The 24,734-nt window shown below is 50.9% G+C and overlaps 1 protein-coding gene across 1 annotated transcript in view; it reads left to right on the top strand.

Moving 5' to 3' along the window:
- Positions 1-13,676, top strand: part of Fam83f (family with sequence similarity 83 member F) — a 29,951-nt gene extending 16,275 nt beyond the window's left edge. Inside the window, exons 2-5 of the mRNA XM_027933850.2 lie at positions 4,607-4,774; positions 5,292-5,413; positions 6,385-7,046; positions 13,550-13,676. Of these exons, the coding sequence (XP_027789651.2) occupies positions 4,607-4,774; positions 5,292-5,413; positions 6,385-7,046; positions 13,550-13,599 (1,002 nt within the window). The 3' untranslated portion in view covers positions 13,600-13,676. The remainder of the gene's footprint in view (positions 1-4,606; positions 4,775-5,291; positions 5,414-6,384; positions 7,047-13,549) is intronic.
- Positions 13,677-24,734: the final 11,058 nt, after the last annotated feature.

Below are 24,734 nucleotides of genomic sequence, written 5' to 3'. Positions count from 1 at the left end.
TTCCTGTTGGTGGTATACATCGTACCCCATTGTTCATCAGTGACCTTTGTCTATGGCATCTTTATTTGAAGAGAAAAATCCTGAATTTTTCAAATGCATGCATTTCATTTTACTTGCCTTATGGTTTGTGCTCTGAGGACCATCAGAAATTCTCATGCTGTGTCATGATGATATTTTTCTACATTTCATCAATTCTCTTAATAGTTCTATAGGTATTTAGCCTAATTGAATTGACCTTTGTCTATGGTGTGAAGACCAGATTCACCTTTATTTAAGACAATTCTCTCAATAGCACCCACTAAACAGCATGTTGTCACCACTGAGTTGTGATTCTACCCCGTCCTACATGAAACTTTATGCACGTGTACAGGTGACTTTGATGTGCATGTCCACATGCACATGTGTGTTTATTTCTGGTTTCGCCGTTTCTTCCCTCTGGCCGACTGTCAGTGCCTTCCAACTTCAGCACCCCAATCCTCATTCTTATGGCTCTATAGAATTTCTTACTTTCTGGTAGACAAGTGTCTCCTTTTAGCTTTTCTTTTTCAAAATTGATATACCTATTTACGAATATTATTGTTATTTCTTAAAAGTATTTGTATTCCTCAAAAACACTTATTGAACTTTTATTGGAATTGGATTAGATTATAATAATAATGATACTTACTATTATTTTGATATAGGGATTGAACCCAGGGGTGCTTAACCACTGAGCCCCATTCCCAGCCCTTTTTATTTTTAGTTTTTCTCCACTTTTTTTATTGGTGCATTAGCCCTTTTTATTTTTATTTTTATTTTTATTTTTGAGACATGGTTTCTCCCAGTTGCTAAGGGCCTGGCTATGTTGCTCAGGCTGGCCTCAGCCTCTGAGTCACTAGGATTGAATGCACCACCACACCTGGCTGGATTGAATTTTATTAATATGGAGAGAATTTGTTTTTTAAGATGTTAAATCATGGGGCTGGAGATGTGGCTCAGTGGTTGAACACTTGCCAAGTATATGTGAGGCCCTGAGTTCGATTCTCAGCACTGTATATAAATAAATTTAAAAAAAAGGTCCATTGACAACTAAAAATATATAATAAAAAAAGATTTTAAATTGTATTATCCATTCATGATTTTTCTCTTCATTTAGTCACATATTTTTAAGAGTCTTTTAATAGGATTTTCAAAATTTCTCCATGAAAGTAATGATTCCTAGATACCCCTTGCTTAAATAGTAGCTGTGAGTGGATCTTATCTTAGTTAATTAGTGTTGGAGTAGAAGAAGGCTACTGGATTTTGAAAGTTTTTCCTGTATCTGACAATCTTACTTAGTTTTCTTATTAATCCTAATAGTTTTCTCTTGACTCTATTGGGTTTTCTATAAAAATGGTTTAATTTCTAAATACTGGTAATTTTGTCTTCTTTAATCTTCACCTCTTATTTCTTTTTCTTGTTTTATTGCATTAGTTAGGCCTTCTAATACTAAGTTGAACAATACAGTAAAAATATTGTAAATATTAAAAAAAATATTTTATTTTTATTTTTGAGACATGGTATTTAATACAGTAAATATCCTTGGCTTGCCTAAAACTTAAAGGGAATACATCTTCCGTTTCTCTGTTAAGTAAAATGTTTCATGAGGATTTTGGGTAAAGGAAGGGTCCTTCTAAGCTTTCTGAGAATCTAATCTAATCTATTTGTAGTAACGGGGTTCAAACACAGAGGCTTACACATGCAGAGCAAGTACTGCACCTCAGAGCTATATCCCCACCCCTTTCTGAGAAATTAAATCTCAACTGGGGATCTAGCTTTATCTCAGGTACTTTTTAAAAATTATCAAAAGCTGGGCGGGGTGGTGCATGTCTTTAATCCCAGTGACTCAGGAGGCCGGAGGATCACAAGTTCAAGGCGAAACTCAGCAATTTAGTGAGACTCTCAGCAACTTAGCAAAACCCTGTCTCAAAATAAAAAGTGAGGGCTGGGGTCATGGCTCAGTGGCAGAGCACTTGCCACACATGTGTGGGGCACTGGGTTTGATTCTCAGCACTGCATATAAATAAATAAAATGACAACTAAAAGAGTATTTAAAAAAAAAAAAAAACTAATTCTTTAAAAAAAAAGTGTACATAGTTTCCTCCTTTTGATTCCGGGTTATAAACTAAAGTGATATATTTTCCAAAGTTGAATCATCCTTACGTTCCTAGGATAAACCTTTATTGATTGTGATTTATTTGCTTAGTTCTTTCTTTAGTGCATTATTCATGTCATTTGTGTTTTGAAATCATTATAATTGGTCTTAATATTCCTTTTAATGCTCTTACTGTTTCTGAATGATTGTGTCTTTCTTCATTCAGTCTTTCATTTGCATCTGCTGTCTTTTTGCCAGTCTTGGTAGATGTTTCTTATCTCCCTTACTTAGTCTTTTCCAAGAGGAGTCTTTGATTTGATTGTCTAGCACCTCCCGCAGTCCTCACCCCCCAGAGCCATGAGATGAAGACTCTGGAGTGAAGTGGACCTAGAGTCTTGCTCTGTCACATGTGAGCTCTAGGACCTTGGGCACATTATTTGCTCCCCCCGCCCCCAGTTTACTTCCTCACTGTGAAATGGGAATAACGACACTTCCTTGTAATGGTGAGACTCAAATTACTTGAAATACTTAGGTATTCCTGAGTACTTTAGCACAATGTGCACTGGAAAGTATTTAGCACATGCTGATTCCTGTCCTCGGTGACTGTAATAGGTAGGGTTCTCCAGAGGAACAGAACCAGGTGTGTGTGTGTGCATGCATGAGAAAGAATGGGGGTGGGGGGTTGCTTGTTAAAGAATTGGCTTTTGGGATTGGGAAGATGCAAGTCCAGAATCTCAGGGGGCAGCCAGAGACCCAGGGAAGAGTCGCCGTCCTGGTTCAAAGGCCATCTGCTGGTGGAATTCCTCCTTGCCCAGGGGAGGTCAGTCTGTTTTATGAAGTCCTTCAACCGATTAGAAGAGGCCCACCCACATTATAGAGGGGAATCTGCTTTACTGGAAGCCTGCAGTTTTAGTGCTATTCTCATCCAAATCATATATTCATAGAAATGTTCAGAAGACCCTTTGACCAACTGTGTGGACCCTGTGGCTCAGTCAAGTAAACACATAAGATTGACTACCAAAGTGCCTATGTGGATGCTCTTCTCTATGCCTGCAATGCTACCTCCTAGACCCCAGCAAGGCCATGTGCCGACTGGCTGTAGATGGGGACAGCAGCACGGTTGTCCCTTCCTCAAACAGAGTGCTCTGGCTTTAAACACAGACCTGCCACCATCTTCACGCACGTGCTCTCAATAACCTCTGCCTCTGACATCTCCCCGCCCCCCACTTCAGCCCAGTGTCGCATGGGCTCTCTGTAGCACTTGCACTAGCCAGTCAATCATTAACACCCGGGGCCGGTGTGCAGGGTGAACTTGGGCACGGTGACCCAGCCACCTCCTCTACTATTTTCTTCCTTGCTCATTCTCAGGGCACCTGGAGGCACCCCGTTTTTCGTCGTGGAGTTTTTCTTGTTCTCCCCTGGCTAGACACAGTCTCGTTCTGCCTCCTCATGGTGTCCCATCTACAGCCTTTCAGACACTTCTCCCCTTTACCTCATGCCTTCATTAGTTCGTGCAGCTGCTGACCCTCCCCCTGGATTACTCCACAGTGATTGTACCTTATCTGTCTCAAACCCTCACTCTGCCTTTGGAGCCCAGAACCACTGATACCTGTGTTAATGATTGACTGGCTAGTGCAAGTGCTGTGGAGAGCCCTGGGCAACACCGTTTTGAAGGTGGGAGGCAGGGAGATGTCAGAAGGCACGAGTGTAAAGATGGTGGCAGGTCCATGTTTAAAGCCAGATCTGACCCAAAGCTGGCCCTTTCTTGTGTCACATGCACAGTGTTTGAGGCCAACTAGAAACACTTTCAGGTGGAGCCGAGAGAGGTTTGTGCAGGGAGATGGAAGCTGGGGTCAGGAGGCTGGGTCTGCTCCAGGCTGCATGAGGTCTCTCAGGACTGGCTCTTGCAGGTGAAGGGCTCTGAGTGGTGACCCCCATCTGAGGATGGGGTGGGAAGGGCTGGGCACCAGATGCCTGGGCATCCAAAGCAACTGGTGCATTGCCCCATTGGTGCTTGAGAGCGCACGTGGCTCTGCACAGCTGCAGAGAGGTCGGATGCCCAGACCTGCAGAGAAGGCAATGTTCAAGCAGATCTGTGGCTGATGGAGACCAGCCCATCCCTCCCACCTCACCTTGATGATGGCAGCTCCCTACCCCTGCTTATTTCCTTGGGGCAGAAGGAGCAACTTCTCTCAGCATCCTGGCTCTACCCTGACGAGGCCTCTGAGGATGGGCTAGAAGTTCCCAAGATTAGGGGGAGGTGGGATTTTTGTCCAGGATGAAATCTGTGCATCAGGGCCTGTACCCTGGGGCCCCTCTCCTGGGCTCAGATATAGTCAGAGATGGACAGGGACCTGAAGAATCCAGAGTGGTACAGGAGGGGTGTTTACTCTTAGCCACCAGTTGCCACGGGGAAGCGGGTCCTCTCTGGGCAGGTGTGTCTCCAAAGATATGTGGTCACAACATGCCTCAGCAGGGCCCTTCCCCGTACAGGTCATTGCTGTGGTCATGGACCTCTTCACCGATGGGGATATTTTCCAAGACATTGTGGATGCTGCCTCCAAGCGCCGGGTCCCAGTGTATATCATCCTGGACGAGGCGGGAGTGAAGCATTTCCTGGAGATGTGCAGGAGCCTGGAGCTGGCTGACTTCCGTATTCGGGTGAGTGGAACCACTGGGGGGTGGAGGGCAGCGGCAGGAGGTGAGACAGAGACTCCCCTGCCTGCCTCCGCTTCCACCACCACAGCCCAGGCCCTCAGATGAAGCTCAGGATCTCGACCCTTCTCCTGTCAAGAGCCTTGGCTCATGAACTGCTAAGTCATGAGCCAGCTCAAGTTTTATCCCATGGCTGCCGAGATTGAAGAAGGCAGTTCTGGCCCGTTCCTGGGGTGCTCTGCTGGCAGAACCACTGACTTTACTGTCAAGGTCAAAATTAGGGCTGCGATTCTCTTCTGGGGAACTTTGGGAGCAGACAGCAACTTGCCCATGCCTGCAACAGCATCTGGTGACTTCCTCTTGCTGTTCAAATGGAGTCCTACACATCAGGAAACACAGGACCTGACCTGGTGAAGCTGGAGGGGCTGTGGATGCAAGGCTTCCTCTGCCCAGGCAAAGCCCTGGCCCAGAGCCTCCCAGTCTCCCTCAGAGGGTGATGGTGCCTTTCTCCTCTTCCCAACAGAACATCCGCGTCCGCTCTGTGACAGGCGTTGGCTTCTACATGCCCATGGGGAAGATTAAAGGAACCCTGTCATCAAGGTTCCTGATGGTAGATGGTGACAAAGTAGCCACTGGATCCTACAAGTGAGTTGGGCCTGGTCAGAGAGGGCCCAGGAGGCCATGGGGACTGTTAGGAAGGTGCTCGGCCGGAGCCTGCACAGTCCTGAGTTTCAGGAGGTGTCATCTGCCCCAATGGCAAACCGCCTCCTGCCCAGTCCTTCCCTCAAACTTTCTGGCTGATGGATTATTCCAAAAAAGAGTGTCGACTCTTGCTGGACATTAAGCACTGGCTATTTTTCATGGTCCTCGGTGACCTGTTGCTAGTTGACAAGTGGGACAAGCAAGAAGTAGAATGGGACCAGCTCTGGAGGGGGTGTGTGAGGGCACGGCACGGACAGGTGCTCCCAGGATTTTAATTTAAGAGTAAATTACCAGGAACATGAGAGTCTCTGTGTGTGTCTCTGTCCTCCAAGTAAATTAAAACCTAAGTGAGAAGAGACCTGGGCACATGAAACAATTAATAAATGGTCTCAGTCCTCTTTTGAGGTTAAAGGATGGGGCTTTGCAGACATTGAGTGCTGTATAATTTCAGAAGAGAACCCATAAGGAATGGGACAATTTCAACAACAGTGGCGTCTCAGTTATCATTTATTAAGCGTGTGTTTGTGCTGAGCTAAATGTTTTAAAGAAGGTATTTCCTTTGAGTCTCACAACCACTCTGAGTTATGTGATTGTGCTGTGACATTTGGTACGTTGGGTCCCGTGAGTCCCATTTTACAAGTCACACAAGACTGGAAACTAGGTTTGGATTCAGGCCTGACTTCTCACCGTTCCCTGCATCTGCTGCCTGCTCTCTGCATCTGAGACCTAGACCTGGGGAGAGGGAGGATCTGGGCTGGTGGAGAGAGAAGTCCAGCAGGAAGGCTGGCTTGTGCCCTGTCCTGCAGGGTGCAGAACACATGGCACGGCAGTGAGGGGTGGAGGAGGCCGCAGGGAGGGAGGGCAAGGGAGAGACCTGGGCACATGTGTCTGCTTTCTTGTCTCCATCTTCCCAGATTCACCTGGAGTTCCTCCTACGTGGACAGAAACCATCTCCTCCTCCTGACAGGGCAGTACACAGAGCCCTTCGACGTGGAGTTCCGGGAGCTATACGCCATCTCGGAGGAAGTGAACTTGTTCCAGCAGCTGGGCCTGGCAGGAGGCGCTGGTAGACTTGGCCTCGACCGCTCCTCCACTGTGGCACGCAAGCTTATCAACCCCAAGTATGCCTTGGTGGCAGGCAGCCGCCACCCACCGGGGGAGATGATGCGCTGGGCTGCCCGGCAACAGCGGGAGGCTGATGGCAGCCCGGAGGGGCAGGAGGAGGGCAGCGGAGGTGGCGAGGCAGCCCGGCGCCTGGAGAGCTTCCTGAATGACCTGGTTACTATAGAGCAGGTGTGGCCCCCCCTGGATCCCATCCCCTTGACAGATCTGAGCCACCCGAGGCTAAAATCCCGAGAGGCAGTCACCCAAAATGGCAAGGGAGATGCTGCCAACGGGGGCCCCATACTGGCCACAGAGGGCAAGCGTTTCATGGGCAGCAGGTTGTTCAGCCGCCGGGCAAAGAGGCCTGCAGCACCCAGCAGCAGGGCCGGCTCGCTCTCCCCCGAGGCCTGCCCCGACGTGGAGTTTCTGAAGGGGAAGAGGCCCACTGAGGACTCCAGCACCAACATCTCAGGTGAGCCCTCTTCTGGGGCCTGGCATGGCCCTCCTGAGGAGCACGGCCTCCTGTCTGCAGAGGGGCTGCTCCCAGGCACGGGCCAGCGGGAGGTCTGGGCTCCGAGGTGCCTCGGTTTCCATTCTCCTCTGGCCTTTACCCACCGGGTGTCCCTGGGCACAGTGTTGCTGTTCTGAGTTCAGGTTCCTCTTCTTTGAGAGGGGGGAGTAGGACGGGTCCTTCCCAGTGCTCACTAGGGTGGTGGGCATGGAGTCGCCCAGCTAGGTGGCATTACTTCCTCAGAGTAAGTCAATTGAATGAGAGACGTGCGGCCAGGCTCTCCTCAGAGAAGGGGGAGCTGCAGCCCAGCAGGGGCAGGCGAAGGAGCTGACTCCAGGGCTCTTTCTGGCTAACCTTGTCCTTGCTGGACCCCTGTCATCGGGATCCAACCTGGCCAAATACCCGACCCTCACCTGTGCCCTCCCGGCTCCTGGCCTGGCTTCCTGTTTCTGCTGTAAACAGTTTGCCTTGGTTTTCTCTGTGTCTATTTGATGAGTGGGTTTGTCCTCTATGAGGGATTGACGGTGGCGCTGGTGGCTTCTTTCTGGCCGCCTCTCTAGGATACCCTCATAGCCTGGTCTGTAGCTGCTTAGGAAATGTTTGAAGTGTTTCCAGGCCCAACAGGGCAGGGAAGGTCCTGTGAGCCCCATTTTACAAGAAACATGTGGAGCAGTCTCCCATGTGGCCTCTTAGGAGAGTATGACAGCCGGGCTGCTGTGGTGCCTTAGTCACCTGAGCATGCCTGGGCAGAAGAACTCCTGTGTTGTGATTCATCCCTCGGTGACTGGGGCGGTGGGGGGTTACGGTGATGAGAACTAGGCCCCTTCACAGGCCGGGTATGGCAAGGCAGGCCTGAGGTCCTGTCCTGCTGCCAAGTCTGACACACCCAGGCTGTGCTTGTGGGATATGTTTGCTGCTTTTTTTTTTTTTTTGTACTGGGGATTGAACACAGGGGCACTTCACCACTGAGCCACATCCCCAGGCCATTTTTACAATTTATTTAGAGACAGGCGCTCTCTAAATTGTTAGGGCCTCACTAAGTTGCTGAGGCTGGCTTTGAACTCACGATCCTCCTGCCTCAGCCTCCAGAGCTGCTGGGATCACAGGCCTGTGCCATCGCACCTGGCTTCCTTTGCTTCTTGAAGTTGAGCAGGCCTGGGTATCTCTGATGTGGGCACAGCGGGAGCCTGAGGACCTTCCCCTGCCCTGTTGGGCTTGGAAGCATTTCCCAAGCAGTTGTAGGCCGAGCTCTGTGCGGATACACTCTCCCTTCTCCCTCCAGATAACCCTTTGAGCCAGAGGTGGCAGGTGGAAGTTGGGAGAGGTGCATAAGTGGTCCCAAGGCATAGGAAGTGGTCGTGGGCCGGGAGTCAAAGCCAGGCCTGGGCCCAGGCCCTGTCCTCTCAGGGGTGGGGAAACTATTCCCCATTCCCATTCCCCTGGGCTCTCTGGCTCCCCCAACACCAGATGCTGCTGCAGCTCTGTCCCTCTGGTTGGAAGGAGGGTTGCCATGGTGAACACCTGGCTGGGAAGGGGAGGGGCGAGCCCAACCACAAAGGGCTGTTTCCCAAGTCCTGACTGGAAGTGAGGTGGAAGCTTTCTCTTCCCTCGGCCCCTCACCCTGAGGTGCTGTTTCCATAGAAACGCAAGGCCCATTGTCTTGTCCCTTCCTGCCGCCTCCTGTGTGTCACTCAGCCTGGGGTTCCCCTGCTTGGACGACTTGGGCAGATGCTGCCACTGCTGCCTGTCTCTGAGCATTTGCACACAGTGCCCTGGAGTCAGCCAAGCAGACCGGGCCTGCACCCTCGGGAGGCCCTCTCCAGATGCCTGACATCCAGGCAGAGAGAGAGAGGGGCGAGGGCGAGGGCGAGAGAGGCTGGTACGCACAGTCAGGAAGGTCTGAGGGAGCTTGAGCTGCCCCCCCTTCCATCCTCAGGAGGAAACATGGGGCTGCATGCAGCTCACCATCACCCGCCTGGATGGGCATCCCATCCCCGAGGCCCTGAAATTCAAGTTCCTTTGTGAGCCCTCTCCTCCTGCTCCTCTCTTCCTCAAAGGCGGAGATGAGAAGCAGGGGCTCCTCCTGAAGGTCCCACTTAGCAGCCCCCGCCTCCCAGACACTGATGTAGTCAGAACATCCTCAGTGCCTCCCCTCCACCCTCGGGGGGTGGGGCAGCTGCAGGACAGCTGGACATGAGAAGGACAGGCCCCTAAAGCCCAGGCCTAAGGTGGAAACTAGTAATCCTCCTATATCCAGAGCTGTGGTCAGGAGGAAATCACTTCAGATTCTCTGTTAGAGCCCCAATCCAGGGAAGGAATCCCCTTCCCACAGGGACACTGGGGACATCAGGACAGCCATGGTAGAGCTCTCTGCCGACCCACCCCCTAATTCCCTGAACTTGTCCCTCTGTTTCCTGGGGCTGTCTCCTCTTCTAGAAGATGAGGGGGTGATCCAGGGAGGTTTTCCGAGGTCCCTTTGAGCTGATTCACTCTGTCCTGTCTCTGTGCCCTTTTGTCAAGGGAGAATGTGGGTTGATGACAGGGTGGGTGAAAGAAAGAAAAAGCAAAGAGCTGACAGCCTGTAAAATTGCTTGATAAGAAGTATATAGTTGTCAAACAGCATGCAAATTTTTGCAAACCCAGGTGTGGCCCTTGGGAGAACCTCAGGGAAATCGCTTCCTCTGGGATTGGGGGTGGGGGGCGGGGCCAGGGGAGAGCCTGGTGATTCGAAGGCTCACAGCGCCCTCTAGTGGCGGAAGCTGGGCATCTTTTCCTTTTGCCTTTTCCCTTGATTGGACCTTGTCCCAGCGCAGGCTGAGCTCACCCCTTCCCTCCAGCCTGCCACCCAGGAGTTCAGGACAGGCTGTCTGGGGCAGAGATCCCCAGCCTCAGGGAACAATATCCAGGGTGTTAGTAGCATCTGGGGTGGGCTCAGGAATCCACATTTTAAACAAGAACCCCAATTTTCCCCTTTAGTTCTTCAATGAAGAGGGTCCTCAGACCAGCAGATGACACAGCGACACAGATATTCAGAGGCTGTGCCTGCAGGGAGCCGCCAGGCTAGGGCACGAGGTTCCAGGTGCTGTACCCGAAACCCCACTAGCTCCACCAGGGGGAGAGCTGGACAAGACCACTGGCCACTCCTGTTTAAGAAAGTTAAGAGAAACGCAGTGTGAGGTGCTTCCACACAGAACTGGGGTAGTCTTTACAAGCAACCTGCTGAAGGTATCTTGTGATCAAGACTCCTGAGCTTTAGGGAGGGAGTCCTTGTGTCCAGGGTCAGGCAGTAAGGAAAGGGCAGCACGGCCTGCACCTCGAAGGGCCTTCTGCAAAGCAGCTGTGGCTGTCTCTCGGAGGCCAGGGCTGGCACCTCCCCTACATCTTTAGACTGTTTGGATGAGCCGCAGGCCTCAGTGTAGACTGAACCCTTCCTGCTGGGTCCTACCAGCTGAGAGGAAGGTGAGTGCAGGGACTTTTCTGCCGCAGTCTGGCTGGGCACAAATAACCGAGCCGCCACAAAGCCTTGTAGGTTCAAACAGCAATCTTTATTCCCGAACTCTCACCGGCACTCTGCACACACTTCCCGGGAATACAGTCCCTCCACCAGGCTCCGCGCGCCAATTCTCCGGAACTCCAAAGTATTGGGCGCCCAGGCAGCAGGATCCGCCTAATCCCGGAGCCGCCCTATTCCGGGAGCAGGGTCACCTTTCAACCATTCCCTCTAGCAAAATGCCAGGCGTCGTTCCAACTAAACTGTGGCTCTCAACACTTTTCCTCCCAGGGTCCTTTGAAGTGGCCATGCCTTTCCAGAACTCTCCTACCCGCTCCCCCCTCCCCAGTTCATGTTCACAGGGTTTAGGACCCTGGAGATCTCAGATCTCTCCTGGAAATCTGGGTCCCTGTCAGGAATGGACTCTTGGGGAGATGCTTCCTGGGCTCAGAATTTCATAGGGACCTGTTCCAGGCTATGTCTTCTCAAGTGCTGCAGGTCAAGGTGGGGTTCCAAAATTTAGGGTCTCCCTTGAGGAACGTGGGTCAGGCCCCAGCTGGTGCATGGTATCTGTGCTCTGATCTGATGATTCTGAGCACCATTACCAGTATGTGTGTGTGGGGGGAGGGGTTCTGATCACACAGGGGTGAAGGCAACACAGTGAGTGTTCTCAGAGCAACAGACCCCACTCAGGTCCAGAGAAGAGGCAGGGGTGCTCATTCTCGCTGGCAGACATCAAAACCCTCTGCCTTTACAGTTTCTCTTGGGTGCCATCTTGGGAGGCGCCGGTGAATGAGGCGCCAGTGAACCTCACCCAGGGCAGCCCTTGTTCCTGTGGTTGAGAGTATGGGTGTAACCCCCTCCTGCCTGCCGTTGCCCTGGGCCTTCTATTGGGTATGTATCAATGAGCCTGCTCTGCACCAGGCTCTATCTAAGTTCCTATGTGGCAGGAAATAGAATGAACAAAGTCCCTCCTTATGGAGCACGTCAGGCTGGGGGATCTGGGGAAAGACCCTTTTGTAAAGAGTGGTCATGGAAGACCTCTTACCAAAGGAGTATCTGAGCAGAAATTCGAGTGGAAGGAAAGAACCACACAGACATCAGGGAAAGAATCTTCCCCATCAAGGGAAGGCACAGCCCCGAGAGCTGCAGGAGAACAAGGCCCATTGCTCCTGCAGCTTCCGCAGCAGTGTCCCTGCTCCCGTCACCACCTTGCCTGCCAGCCCTTCCCTTCTGCCACTCCTCTGCATTTGGTGGCCCTCTCTTCCTATGCCATACCCCTATTTTCAGTCTCATTTCAGTGTTACCTCCCCTTGGAAGCTTGACTTTCTCTCATAAGCTTTCTTTGGGCCATCTTTACCCATGTCATACATATTGTGTTAAAAACGGTGCTCCCTCGTGTCATTCTTCCCCATTGATCTCAGCGGATGCGATTCACCTGCCCATGGCAGGTTCCGGATAAATGAGCACTGGTGGAATGACAAGCACAAGGCATTTCCCCCCTCAAGCCAGTCTCTCTGTCAGAGGCATGGAAATGAATTCCCAGCACAAGGGATCTCTCCAGGCTTGCATCCAGCCCTGCCAGCCCAGGGGAGCAGGTCCTGCTGAAGACAGCCTTCTCCAGGAAGGAACGAGTGAGCAAGGGCTCCACCCCCGCCCCCAGGATGCGTCCTCCCCCTGCTTCTGGGTCTGGAGATTGTTGCTTACCTGCCTCCAAATGCGGCCACCTCTGGGGAGGAACTCGGCGTCTGCTTAGTAGGCCAAGCAAATAAAACAAGCCACTGAGGAGAGGGAGTGGAGGCCCTGTGTCCCTCATAGCAGTGAGGAACTACAGGGTGGCAGAATTGAATGACTAGCAGAGCCACACCAGACATAGCCCTCAGCAGCACCAAAGAAGGTGACCTGACTTCCCTCCCACCTCCCGCTGGGCCACCACTTGTCCAAGCCTGGGCAACACCAAGGAGGGGCTCAGCTTGTTCATTCTGGCCCAGACAAGGTGGTGGCTACTGGGTGCAGACCTTGGGCATGAGCAGTGGCCTTGCAGGGCTTATGAGGGGCAGGAGGAAGGGGCTGTGGAGCCAGGGCTCCTAGTCCAGCTCTGTTGAGTGTCTCTTGCTAACAGCCCAGAAGAGGAGACAGATGCCACCTGAATTAAATTCACAGCTGAAGTGATGTGGAAGGTGGTGTGAGCGCCAGGGAGGCCACCCTGGCTGTGTAGGAGGGACAGCAGGAGACAGAAGGAGCAGCCAGTGCTCTGAGGACAAGGCCTGTCTCCAGCAGCCTGGCTCCTCAGGGCCAGAGGTGTCGGTGGGCTTCGCAGAGCCCCTCCTTCCCTGCGTAGGGCAGGAATTGGCCACAGACACTGCCAGCCTCATGGAAACGGGCACTGAGGCCTGGGGGAGAGGGGGAGCAGCTGCTAGCACCAGCATACCCCTTCCTCCACCTTGGATTGCCCTCCGCGTTGGCCACCCTGGCTGTGCTGCGGGCCCCTCCCAAGGGGCAGCATTTCCTCATCCAGCCCAGCAGGCTGACCACAGATGAGGCTGAAACTGGCTTAGAAGGCTAGTCGCTGCCCCATTGCTGGTCAGCTCTGGGAGTGGGGCCACTGTCTCGGCAGCAGATCCTGGAAGAGGGTCACCCACGGGACTGCCCATGTCAGCCTGGTGAGCCACCTCTGGGCAAGCCTTTTGGTGGTAGTTGTTGACTCTGGAGTCCCTCCCACCCGCCCCCTTTATTCAGGAAACAGAAGGCTTCTTGACATCCCCAACGCAGGGGAACCCTGTGGAGGCTGGCAGGGCACGAAGACTCTTTGTGTTGCTTTTCCAGGGTGGTGTTGACCTGGTTTCCAGACAGGCAGTTGGAAGGGGGGCAGTCACTCTAGCCTCCACATCTGAGGGGCAGACAGCCCACAGAGTAGGGGCTGGAGGCAAATCTGCTGAGCATCTCCCCCTGCCTGTGTCCCCTGTCTCTGCAGGTAAAACAAGTCCCAGTCCTTCCAAGTCTGGCAATTGCGTGATTTCCTGAGCTGCAGGACCTGTGGATGCCCACCTGTCCTGCCCTGTGCCCTGGACAGCACAGGCCCCACCCTGTACCAGTTTGTACCTCCAACCTCACCGGCCTCCGCCTGCAGCCTCCATCCTGGCCTCAGCGCCTGAATCCAGATGGAAGGGTCCCAAGACTTCTAAGACCATCGTGTGCTTCCAGACTGTGGTGGCCAGGCCAGGAGGGGTCACTGCTGCTTTGTTTACATGAAGAGGAAGCTCGACTAGTGTCTGCTCCCCTTTATATACCTGCCCCTCCCTCCACTGGGTCAGCCCTGCCCACCATGTCCCTGGGTAGGGAAAGGGCCATGTCTTTGTGCCCTAGTAGGAGAAGTCTCTGGGTCAGCTCCAGCCACCTGGTTTCTCTTTTTCTGGGCTTCCTGGTGCTTTTTGGTTGCTCCTACCAGGAAGGACAGGGTTCTGAGTAGGGGTCCCCAGTTCCAGTCTTGCTCCAGCCTTAGAACTACAAGTAGAAGGTGCATCTGGGACAGCTGGGACACTGGCTGCTGTGGCCTTCCTGGCCTAGACCTACACTGGGCTCTGAGGGAACAGAGGGGAAGACATCAGCCTCCCACAGTCAGTGGCAAGTTTGGACCCCGCCCATGCAAAAGTCCCTTCCCTCCCCAACCCAGCAGGCCGGGTTGGTACTCCAGGCCTCCTGGGCAGGTGCCTGCTGCAGCCCCTCCATGGGTTCTTAGAGGGCCTGGCCTGGGCCTCCCTTCAGTTTGCTTTGGTTTACAGCCCAATGAAGGGAAAGAGAGGGTCCCAGGTGATGGGGAACTGGACTCTAAAGACAGGAGAATTTGCCCCTTCCCCCTAAGATGGTCATGGGTCCCCTCCACCTACAGAACTTCTCCAGTTACATTTCAGCCAAAGACTAGCCTTAGCCTCCTGTGATGTGTTGGGCTCTGCTCAGGGGCCTCGTCCCCCCCAAGGCAGGTGGCCTCTGCCACAGTGCTAGGCGAGGGCACTCAGTACACAATGCCCCTCCCCATCCGGTGACTGGTTTAAACAGTTCTGGAAAGTGCTTCCTTATGCACCAAGGCCTGGCCATGTGACGCATCTCTTTCTAGAGAACAGAGGAGATGTGGAGAGTGGGGGCCAAGCCTTAACTCCAAGTGGTCCCTTAGAGGTGAGGGACACAAGATGCCTAAGCAGGCAGCTCAGCCAGCCCTTGTGCCGCCCGGAGGTGGGAAGCTGGCCTGCTTTACCCTTCTTCCCTCTCCTTCATGCAGGGCCAGGAGAGACACCTAGCAGGGTCCCTGTGGAAGTTCCAAGTCACTGCAGCCTAGAGCCAGCCCTCCTTTCTGCCTCAGTTTCTCCATGTGCCAAGATGGGGCTTTTCTCACTTTCTGTAGGACTTAAGGGGAAACAATATGTTAAAGAGGAAGTGCCTGAAGGTGGGGCAGAGTGCCGACCCTTAAGGGGGGTTCCCCCTGCAGGCCCTCCCCCTCCAGCCTGTTTCTTCATCCTTTCAGAGGGCTGAGTCAGATGGTCTCTGGCCCCCTCGAGCTCTGAAAATGCTCAGGAAACTACAGTGCAGAGATGGCCAAGGACCGTGACGTCATAAAATGCAGCTCTTACTGTTGGCTTGTCGGCCTAAGCTTCCGCCCACTCTGTTCTGCCTCTTGGCTTCTCAGTTTCGGGTGCGTCTGCCCTCTGTTCCGGCACATGCACGCACTTGGTGAACTATGCTGCCCCTCACCACATCTCAGGAGGACATCTGGCCTTCCCAGTTGGGGGGCAGGTTCAGGGGTGGATGGTGCCCTCGGACCCGGCCCAGCTGCTTCTGCAGGCTGGCAGCACCGCAAGGGCTGGAGGAGGACAGATTAGGAGGGCCCTCAGTGTGGGGCCCTGGCTTTGTGGCCCCGACCCCACCAGGCCACTGTCTCGCCTGCCAAGTGCAGAGACTGCAGGTTGAGGGTTAGCAGCTCGTGCAGCCCTGGAGAAGGCCTGCCTCCCGGTGAGCAGAGCCCCTGGTGTTGCTGCCACCCTGGCTTCTGCCCCACAAGGGCAGGAAGCCCGACTTCTGTATGGGGCTGGTAGACTGTCGCTTGACCTATGTCACCTGTAGTATCTGTCCTCAGAGTGTGGTTAGTCCTACCTCTGATCTATCAAGGGTATTTCTAAGACAGCCTCTGCTAACATCAATACCCTGCGCCTGTAGAGAACTTGATGGAAAGTCTAAACAAGAAGGGAAGCCTAGACACAGAGGAAGAGGCAAGAGGGGAAGTGGCTCTGTCGCCCCCACCATGCTGCTTTTCTCTTTTATTAAATGCCTACTACTTGCTGATCACTGTGCCAGGCGATTTAGGAACATACAGGTCTCAAACTAAGAACAGCTGAGGAAAGAGCCCTTTCCAAAGTCATCAAATAATTTTCATGTGTATTTGGGGCATGAGCCTAGTCGGGTTGTGTGTTGAGCCGCATGAGGTGTGATTGCCATTTCTCAGGTGAGGTACACAGCTCTCCCAAGTCCCTCATCACATAAAATACAGTTCCGGAGCTGTACCTCAGGCTCAGACTCTCAGCACTAATGACGCTTTGGAGCTGCCAAGTCCTCTGTTGGGGGAGGGGCTGTGGTAGTATCGCAGGGTGTGGAGACATCCTTGCCTCTACCTGCTGCATGCCACAATGTCTCCAGATGTCACCCAATGCATCCGGTGGGGGTGTAAATCCCCTCTGTTTAGGGCCCCTGCTTTCTACTTTGAGGCTCCAGCAACCACAGATGACTTCTTGAAAGCGCTTCCCAGGCTCTCCGCCCTGTGTCTTGGACAGAGCGCTGACTTCTGGGACAGCTCTCTGAGAGGCATCCTCCAGTTTCAGCCTAGTTACCTTGATTAGCTCTTCACGGCCATGCTCGCCCCAGAACAGGTGTGTTTCTGTGCACACATCTGCCTTACTGCGCTCTGTCCCTGGTCCGGTTTCCTCCCAATCTGCTGCTCTTCCTGAGTCTCACTACACCCCACATGGAAAGTAATCTGGGGTGTGCCTGTGTGTGCCCAGCAGTGGCCCTGTTCCAAAAGCAGCCAGGGCCGATGGCAAGAGAGCCTCCAAGCTCAAATCCGGCCAAGGATTTGCTACCTGGTTGTCATGGCCACATTCTGAATAAACATCAACAAAGCCCCCTCTGCAGCTAATTAGCCCTGCCATGCGCGGTGGATTCAGTTTGTCATCTGGCAACGTACCACACTGTGCCACACTCAGGCCTTCCTGCCCCAAAGACGCAGAGGCTGTCATTGATCATCTGCGCTGCTGTTCCAGCTGCACAAGCTTTGCCACAGGACAGACAGATACCCTGGGCTCAGTGAGCTGAGCCTGACCAAGGTTGGGAGCGCATACACCTTAGACAAAGGCAGGAAGCAGGTGCAAGTGTGAGTGTTTTTAAGCTAATTGCAAAGACCTCCCAGTTAGGCGTGCACTTCAAGGCTTCTACTCTCCCGCCTGTGCAGCAAGGAAGATACCATGTGCTGCAGCAGGACATCGCAGGTACCCATTCTTTAGGGTGCCTGAACCTGGAGAACAGGTAGAACAGCTAGACCTCACCTGTCTAGCTCACTGTTGTAACGCAGTATTTGCTTCATACCTATTTGTTAAAAGATGGAAGACTTGACAGTCACTTAAAACAGAAAATAAGCCAGACTAACAAACTGGTGAGGCGTCACCAGCCACAGTGGCAATCGCCTGTTATCCCAGATGCTCAGGAAGCTGAGGCAGGAGGATGGCAAATTCAAGCCCAGCTTGGGCCACTTAGTGAGACCCTGTCTCAAAAACTGTAAGTCCAAAGGGCTGGGGATGTACCTCAGTGGTAGAGCATTTGCTGGGCATGTATGAGGCTCTGGGTGCACACCTCAGTACTAAGTAAATAAATAAATGGGAAATCAATCATGACCCTTTCAGCCTTGTTCCTGATTTGCTACACAGTACAGGAGAGTCAAATGAGACCCTGCTGTTTCTTAAGGCCTGCACTTATCCCTCCTCTAGGAGCATTTCTCCTCTCACTGTGTGTTCTAAGTGGAGTCTTCATCTCCCAGGCCCTCAGACTGGGTAGAACCATGGCTCCAGGCCCCTGGCTGCTCAGAAATGGCCCTTTCTGCGTGTGTCCTTTCAAAATGCTCACAGAATTGGGAGGAGGAAAGGAGCCTCCTGGAGGTGAGATTTGTCCAAAGCCACCCAACAAGTCATGGGAAGGGCTGGCTGTCAAGGACATCCAAGAGCACTTTCACTGCGCTGAGTGGCCTCTCTCCAGGTGACCGGTCGAAAGCTAGTTTCCACCTATGAAAGTGGTTAGGAGACAGGGCCACGTCTGCAAGCTAGATCCCCAAGCCCTGATGTAGGTTTTATTTGTATTTTATATTCAAAGGATTCTCAAACTAAATTAACATTTCACCCAAAACTATCCATCAAGAAAAGTTGTGGGGCTGGGGTTGTGGCTCAGCGGCAGAGCGCTTGCCTTGCACATGTGAGGCACTGAGTTCGATCCTCAGCACCACATAAAAATAAATAAACAACATAAAGATTAAAAAGAAAGAAAAAACTTGTGGGAGTTTTGTGCCACCAGCTAATGTTGCAGCTCTTTCTGAGGCAGGGCCATGTGTTGGGGGCTGGGGGTGTTTAGCCCGTGTGCCAGAGTCTCAGCTGCACAATTGGCAAATATGCAGGGGGCGGGGCAGGGAGAGAATCCAGGAGAGAACATCCCAAGACCTGGATCTAACACTCCTGGGTGGGTGCTTCTCCCGAGTTTGTCCTCGTGCTGGGGCACTCTATGTGACTACCCCCTGGCCTCAGGACAGGGGCTCTGAGATCAGCCCCGTGGACACACGAGGAAACCAGGCAAGCTAGTTCACATTCCTGTCCTCTCCACCACACATGGAGGTAGAACTCTTACCTAGCAGGGGTGAGGCCTGAGTTCCATCCCTAGCACTATAAAAATAAGTAAATAAATAAAATAAAACCTAAGAAACAACATTTCCATAGAGGCTGGCCAACCCTGCACCCAGCCACAGGCTTTCCAAGCCCCTGTCTGTGTGCCATGTGTGCACCACTTCGCCCGGCCTTAAAAATGGTTTTTATTTTTTTATTTGTTTGTTTGTTTATTGATTTATTTGGGGGGTTTCCTCTAGCCTCTCCCAATAATGACTCCACTGGCTGTCCCCTGGCTGCACTGGGAAAGATCCTGACGTCCCTCTGGTGGCCCTGAAGAACCCTGTGTGCTGAGGCTCCTTGGAGGAGCCCAGGCGGCTGGCGGCACTGTGGGGAAAGGCTGACCCCTTGTGGCCAGCTGGCAGCTCGAGTCCTTCCTCTGGGGCAGATGGCAGGGTCAGGTTGGGCAAGATCTTCCTGCAAAGAGCCTGAGTAAATACTCCAGGTTTCTCAGATACACGACTTCTATCGCACCGAAGCAGTCACAGACCAGCTGTGAAAGAGCGGGTGCAGCCGAGCGTCTGTGAGACTTTTTGGATGCGGAAATTTGGGTCTTATATAATTTCCATGTTCCACAAAGAATTATTCCTTTAAATTGTTTTCAATCATTTAAAAATATAAAAACCAAGGCAGAGGGTGTAGCTCAGCCTGTAGACTGTGTGTTTAGCCTGTGCAAGGTCCTGGGGTTCCATCTACAGCTGCCCCAAAACAAATAAATAGATAAATAAAAATGTAAAACCCATTTTTAAGGCGCACACCTAGAATCCCGGCTGCTCGGGGAGTAGCAGGGGAGTGGATTGAGGTTGGGGAGTGGATTGAGCCCACAAATTCAAGACCAGCCTGAGCAGCATAGTTAAACTCTTTCCTTTTTTAATATTTATTTTTTAGTTGTAGGTGGACACAATACTTTTATTTTATTTTTATGGGGTGCTGGAGAGCGAACCCAGGGCCTTATGAATGCTAGGCGAGCGCTTTATGGCTGAGCCACAACCCCAGCCCCAAACTCCTTCCTTAAAAAGAAAAAAAGAAACATTCTTACCTCACAGGCAGTGCCCAAACAGGTGGCAGGCTGGCCTGAGACCAGAAACACTTTGCAGCTGACCTCTGGGCCTAGGACACCTGTCCCCCATGCCTTTGCTCCCAGCACCACCTCCCAACCGTCCTACCTGTCATCTTAGTCAGTGTTTTGTCAGGAGGAATCCCAGAGGTCCCCTCCCTCATCAGAAACTGGGGAGCCGTTACTGGTTTCCACACATGTCATCAGTTTACAGAGGTGCCCATTAGTTGCCCCGTCCTTGCCAAGGCATACACGAGAGCCCAAGTTTTAAGCAACATTTACTTCATACTTTTATTCATTCATTCCTTCATTTGAAAAAGCTCATTGAGAATTTTCTGTGCCCCAGGTGCTATGATAAGTCAGAATTGGTCTCTGTCCCCAGGATGTTCAGTACCTGGTTGGGAAGAAGGACCCAGAGAGGCAAGTGTTATGGTGGAGAGGCTCAGGAAGTATGGAGCCCAGAGGGGGCACTCAGCCTGGAGTGTAGGTCAGAGGAGGATCTGGGAAGGAGGACGGGATCTCTGAGCTACCCTTGAGGAGTTCAAGGAGAGGAAGGAGGCAGGCAGGGAAAGGTGCAGCCCCTATGTAGAACTCTTAGTAAAATCCCAAGCATCAAGATGGTGAAGACTCCATCAGGGTAGCCAGAGGATCTGAGGGGAGGAAAAGGGGTGGGCCTTGCTTTCCACTCCGCTAAAAGCCTGGAGAAGGGAGGAGGGAGTAGAAGTGTAGAAGGGGGTGCAGGATAAGGAGGAAGGGGCATACTTGGCATAGATACAGAGTAGGAATAGACAAACTCACCAAGGAAGGACTGGGAATGGCCCCACTGAGGTGTCCCTTGGAGGAAACCATCCCTCACTGGGCACCTTCTCCTTGTGAGTCTCACAATAACCCTGACAGGTAGCTATGATTTTTTTTTTCATATCTACCAATTAAAAACTGTGTGACCTTGGGCAGTTCTTCTTCTCCTCTTCCCTCATCTGTATCTACCTCCTAAGATTGTTTGAGGATTGACTAAATTAACATATGTGAAACACACAAGGGCCCATTTTCTGGTCATGCAACCTGTGGTTTCCACAGGACTCAGAAGGTGAGGGGTCCACATTTGGTTTAATGCTCTGCCGTTGCCACCTTGCAAATCTTCATAATTTCTGATGAGGAGCCCTGTGCTTTCATTTTGCACTGGATCCCACAATTATATACCCAGTCCTGCCCGCCAGAGTATATGCTTTAAAATATTAAGTTTTATCATTATCTTGGGGTTGAGAATAACAAATGTGATTTGATATATTCATTTTAGAACTAAGGAAACTGAAGATAGTTTATGTGACCTGCACAGAGTTAGATGCAAGCAGGCTCAGAACAAAGGCTGGAGATGGAGAGATGGAGATGGTAATCTTCGAGGTGAAGGCAGGATGCTGACCTGGCTTCCCCCCACCCTGTGCCCTCAGAGGACCACATAAGGAGGAAAGTGCACCCAGGCACTTTGAAGGAGCCCAGAAAAAGAGATGGTAGGAAAAAGAGCATGAACAGTTGTAGAGGTAGGAGGAAAGCTGGCTATTTTGGGAAGCAAAGTAAAGATTCTCAGAGTAAAACATAGTGGTGAAGCCATGGAAACAAGGACTTGGAAAGTCTCTTGGATCTTGGCCACAAAAAAAGGTTATAGATGAGCTTAGAGAAACAAGTTTGAGTAGCATTAGGGCTAGAAGCCAGGTTTACAGAAGGGAGCTTGGTAGTGATAGAGACGGTCACTGGTTATTATTTAAGAAGTTGGGCTATGGAAATAGAAAAGGGAAGTAAGGAATGAGGAGGAGAGGGAGGGAGGAAGAGAAAAGGGAAGGAAGGCAGGCAGGCTCTCTGAAGGGCTGGAAGGAGAGCAGATGCCAACTGGGTTACAGAGGAAGAACGTCCAGAGGCAGCAACTTCGCCAGGGAGCGGTGTGCCTCTTTCCCTGAGTCTATAGGAAAAGGAGGGTGGAGTATGTGAATAAAGACTATGGGGGCTGCTGTTGTTTTGGGGGCTGGTTGTCTCCCCAGCTGTGCTGTGGAGTTCTTACTGTAGACATCTCTGGGCACCACAGCTGTGTGGCTCAGCTCACTCACTGGAGTCAGACTGCCCGGGTTCAACTGTGGATTCAACAACTACCTGTGGTGACCTGGAGCAAGTTACTTGGCCCTTCAGTGCCTTTGTTTTCCTATCTGGAAAATGGGGATAACCATGGTTGCTGTGAAGCATGACTGCCACCATTCGTGCAAAGCCCCCAGTATGGGGTCTGACAGACACATGCACATGTCCAGGACAGGGCAGTGATTATTAACAACAACATCTCCTTGCCTTCTTGTGAAACCCCTCCCGTGCATCTAACATTGGCCAGCATGCTGAAGGGTTCCAGGGTTTGCTGCTTGACTAAGTAGCTTTCAGGAAGTGTGGTCATAAAAAATGAGGGGTGATTTGGAAGTGGCACAGCGTCTATCTCAAGGGCTTTGTTGCACAGTAAACGCCACAGACATGCAATAAATGCTTATGAGCATGCCCTTTGTCGTTGCACACACTAGTATGTTCCTCTCCTACATTGATCCTGGTCTTTGGCTATTGCCACACCCAGGCCCAAGTGAGCAGTATCAGCTGATAGCTGTCCCCTTGTCAGGTTTCTTGACAGGGATCATCCTATTGTCAGAAGCTTCAAGAATTGCAGAATACTTTACAAGCACTGCCCAATGTCTCATAGCAATGAGAGGCCAGGGCAAAGTGTGGCGGGTGTTCTCCTGTGCCACAGAAATCAGAGCTGGAGTAGAACCAGCTGGCTATGTCATCCCAAGGTTGGGTCACTGCAGAAGTGTTTGCCAAAAATCCCCACTGCCTTGGATTTTGTCCAGGCCAAGGGCAGAGATCACAGCACAATCTCTCAAGGGACAAAAAGGAAGACTGTTGCTTTGGATGGCTTGGAGCACTCTTGGTCACCATCCAAGGCAGCTATCACTCATTAAATCTGCCTTCCCTTCCAGCAAAAAACCAACTCAATGGAACACCACATATAGAACTCTAAGAATAGTATAGTGCTCCAAGAACACAGTGCCCATGCCTGCACACAAGTGTGCAGGGCTCGAGGGGTCTTTTTACACTCAACTCTGGTTGGGTGGGAACAAACAAAAAATATTAACCCTGAGTAGCATGCAGAGAGAGGGAGAGTATAGGAGAGTAACCCAGCATTTCATTTTCTGATCTGGGCTGCCTTTCAGGGTATGGTTTGTGGCCACAATCACCAAGTCGTGCCTAAAAGCCCTAGGGCAGTGAGGGTGAGCTCAGCGGACACCCTCACCCCCTTAGTTGTACATTCACACCAAGCTGAGCAAGCCCCAGAGTCCTAACACTTCATGAGACAGAAATTTGAAACCCTCATCCTCTGTGATAAATATTTGATTGATTTATTGGCTTCCTTCTTATCCAGACAGAAAATGAGGACAGGTTCCATTCAGAGCTGCACTTTAGAGTAACAAAAGCTCTCAGAGCCCAGATATGACCCTGCACCACATCCCCACTGTTCGAAGAAGAAATCCATGTGTGGATCTCGTCATGAAAGAGTCTGGGGAGACATTCTCCTTAATGGGTGGCTGGCTGTAGAGATAGGATTATGGAAAGCTTTTATTTTTTACTTTTTAACTTTGTATACTGTCTGAAATATAGAATACCATATTAAATTAAATATAGAATACCATATTAAATACCATATTAAATTAAAGTCATATATTTATTCAGTGTTACTTCTATGATTAAAAAAAAAAACACGTAGCAATCTTGTTTGGAAATTATTTCCCTATTCTCAAGAGGGCAACTATGACAAGGTTTCAGGCTTCCCATCTTCTCCCAAGGAGAGAAGCACAATGAGGCAGAATGGTCAAATAATTGAAGGCCTTCAAAGACAAAGAATATAGGAATAACAGGCTTTGGCCGCTCCCGGATATTCCCATCCTGTTCTCTAACCCCAGAAAACAAATGCTAAAGGTAAAAACACATCTTCAGACTATTGCCTGGCTAACAGGCAATAGTCTTTAGTTTTCTTTGTAGATGGCACTTTAATTTTCTTTTATATGTCACTTTTTCTGGTTAGCTATCCCTGGAAACCCCTGACCATCCCATGTGCTTCTAGGGCCAATTGTCCCAGCACTACACTATGATTGTCTGTGTACCTGTTGCCTGCCCCCTCCCAGACTAAGGTTCCTGACCATAAGGAAGGTGTACAACCCTTGTTCCCTAAGCAAGTGCTCCACATGTTTGCTAAATATTTACTGAACAATTATCTATTTGGGAACCTTTTATGATCAGAGCAATGTAAGGGATACAAAGATGAAAAAGAGATTATTTCAGTATAATTATAACCGGGATATATCCAACAATTAAATATTAAATATAAAACTAAATACTAACTAGTGCACTAATCTCAGTGACTTGGGAGATTGAGGCAGGAGGATTGCAACTTTGAGGTATCCTGAGCCATTTAGTGAGACATTGTCTCAAAATAAAAGAGGGCTGGGCATGTGGCTCAAGTGGTAGCGCGCTCGCCTGGCATGCGTGCAGCCCGGGTTCGATCCTCAGCACCACATACAAACAAAGATGTTGTGTCCGCTGAAAACTAAAAAATAAATATTAAAAAAAAAGAATACAAAGGGGTGAGGATGTAGCTCAGTAGTAAAGCCCCTGAGTTCCATCCCCAGTATCAAAAAATAACAACAAAAAATTAGCACTATTTTAAGGGTTAAAATAGGGGTACAATCAGTCAACTTGAATGTTAGGAAGGTTTTGGACCCCACATTCTTTGTGTTTTCTGGTTCAAAATGCTCAGATTTTTGAATGCTGGTATGGGGCATGTGCGTGGAGCTGTAAGGATTCAGGTCCTTAGAAACTTTATTAGAATGTGACTCATGATCTTTCTTCTGCCCTTGCAGTTGCCCTAGGAATACCTGCCATTTACTCTTAATTAATGTTTGTGAAATACTTTTGTCTTCCTTTACTTAAAGGTCATAAGTGTTATTATTATGTTACTGTGGTTGTTTTATTATTAAAGCAGTGCCAATGAGATTACACAACAGTTTGGTTTAGGAAGTGAAACAAGGGCCATGATCCCACTGAAGCTACAGGGGATA

The sequence above is a fragment of the Marmota flaviventris genome, chromosome 3 (assembly GCF_047511675.1).
Source record: "Marmota flaviventris isolate mMarFla1 chromosome 3, mMarFla1.hap1, whole genome shotgun sequence".
NCBI classification, from domain to species: Eukaryota; Metazoa; Chordata; class Mammalia; order Rodentia; family Sciuridae; genus Marmota; species Marmota flaviventris.
Note: the sequence above shows the minus strand (reverse complement) of the source record. Positions and strands in the feature narration are given on the sequence as shown.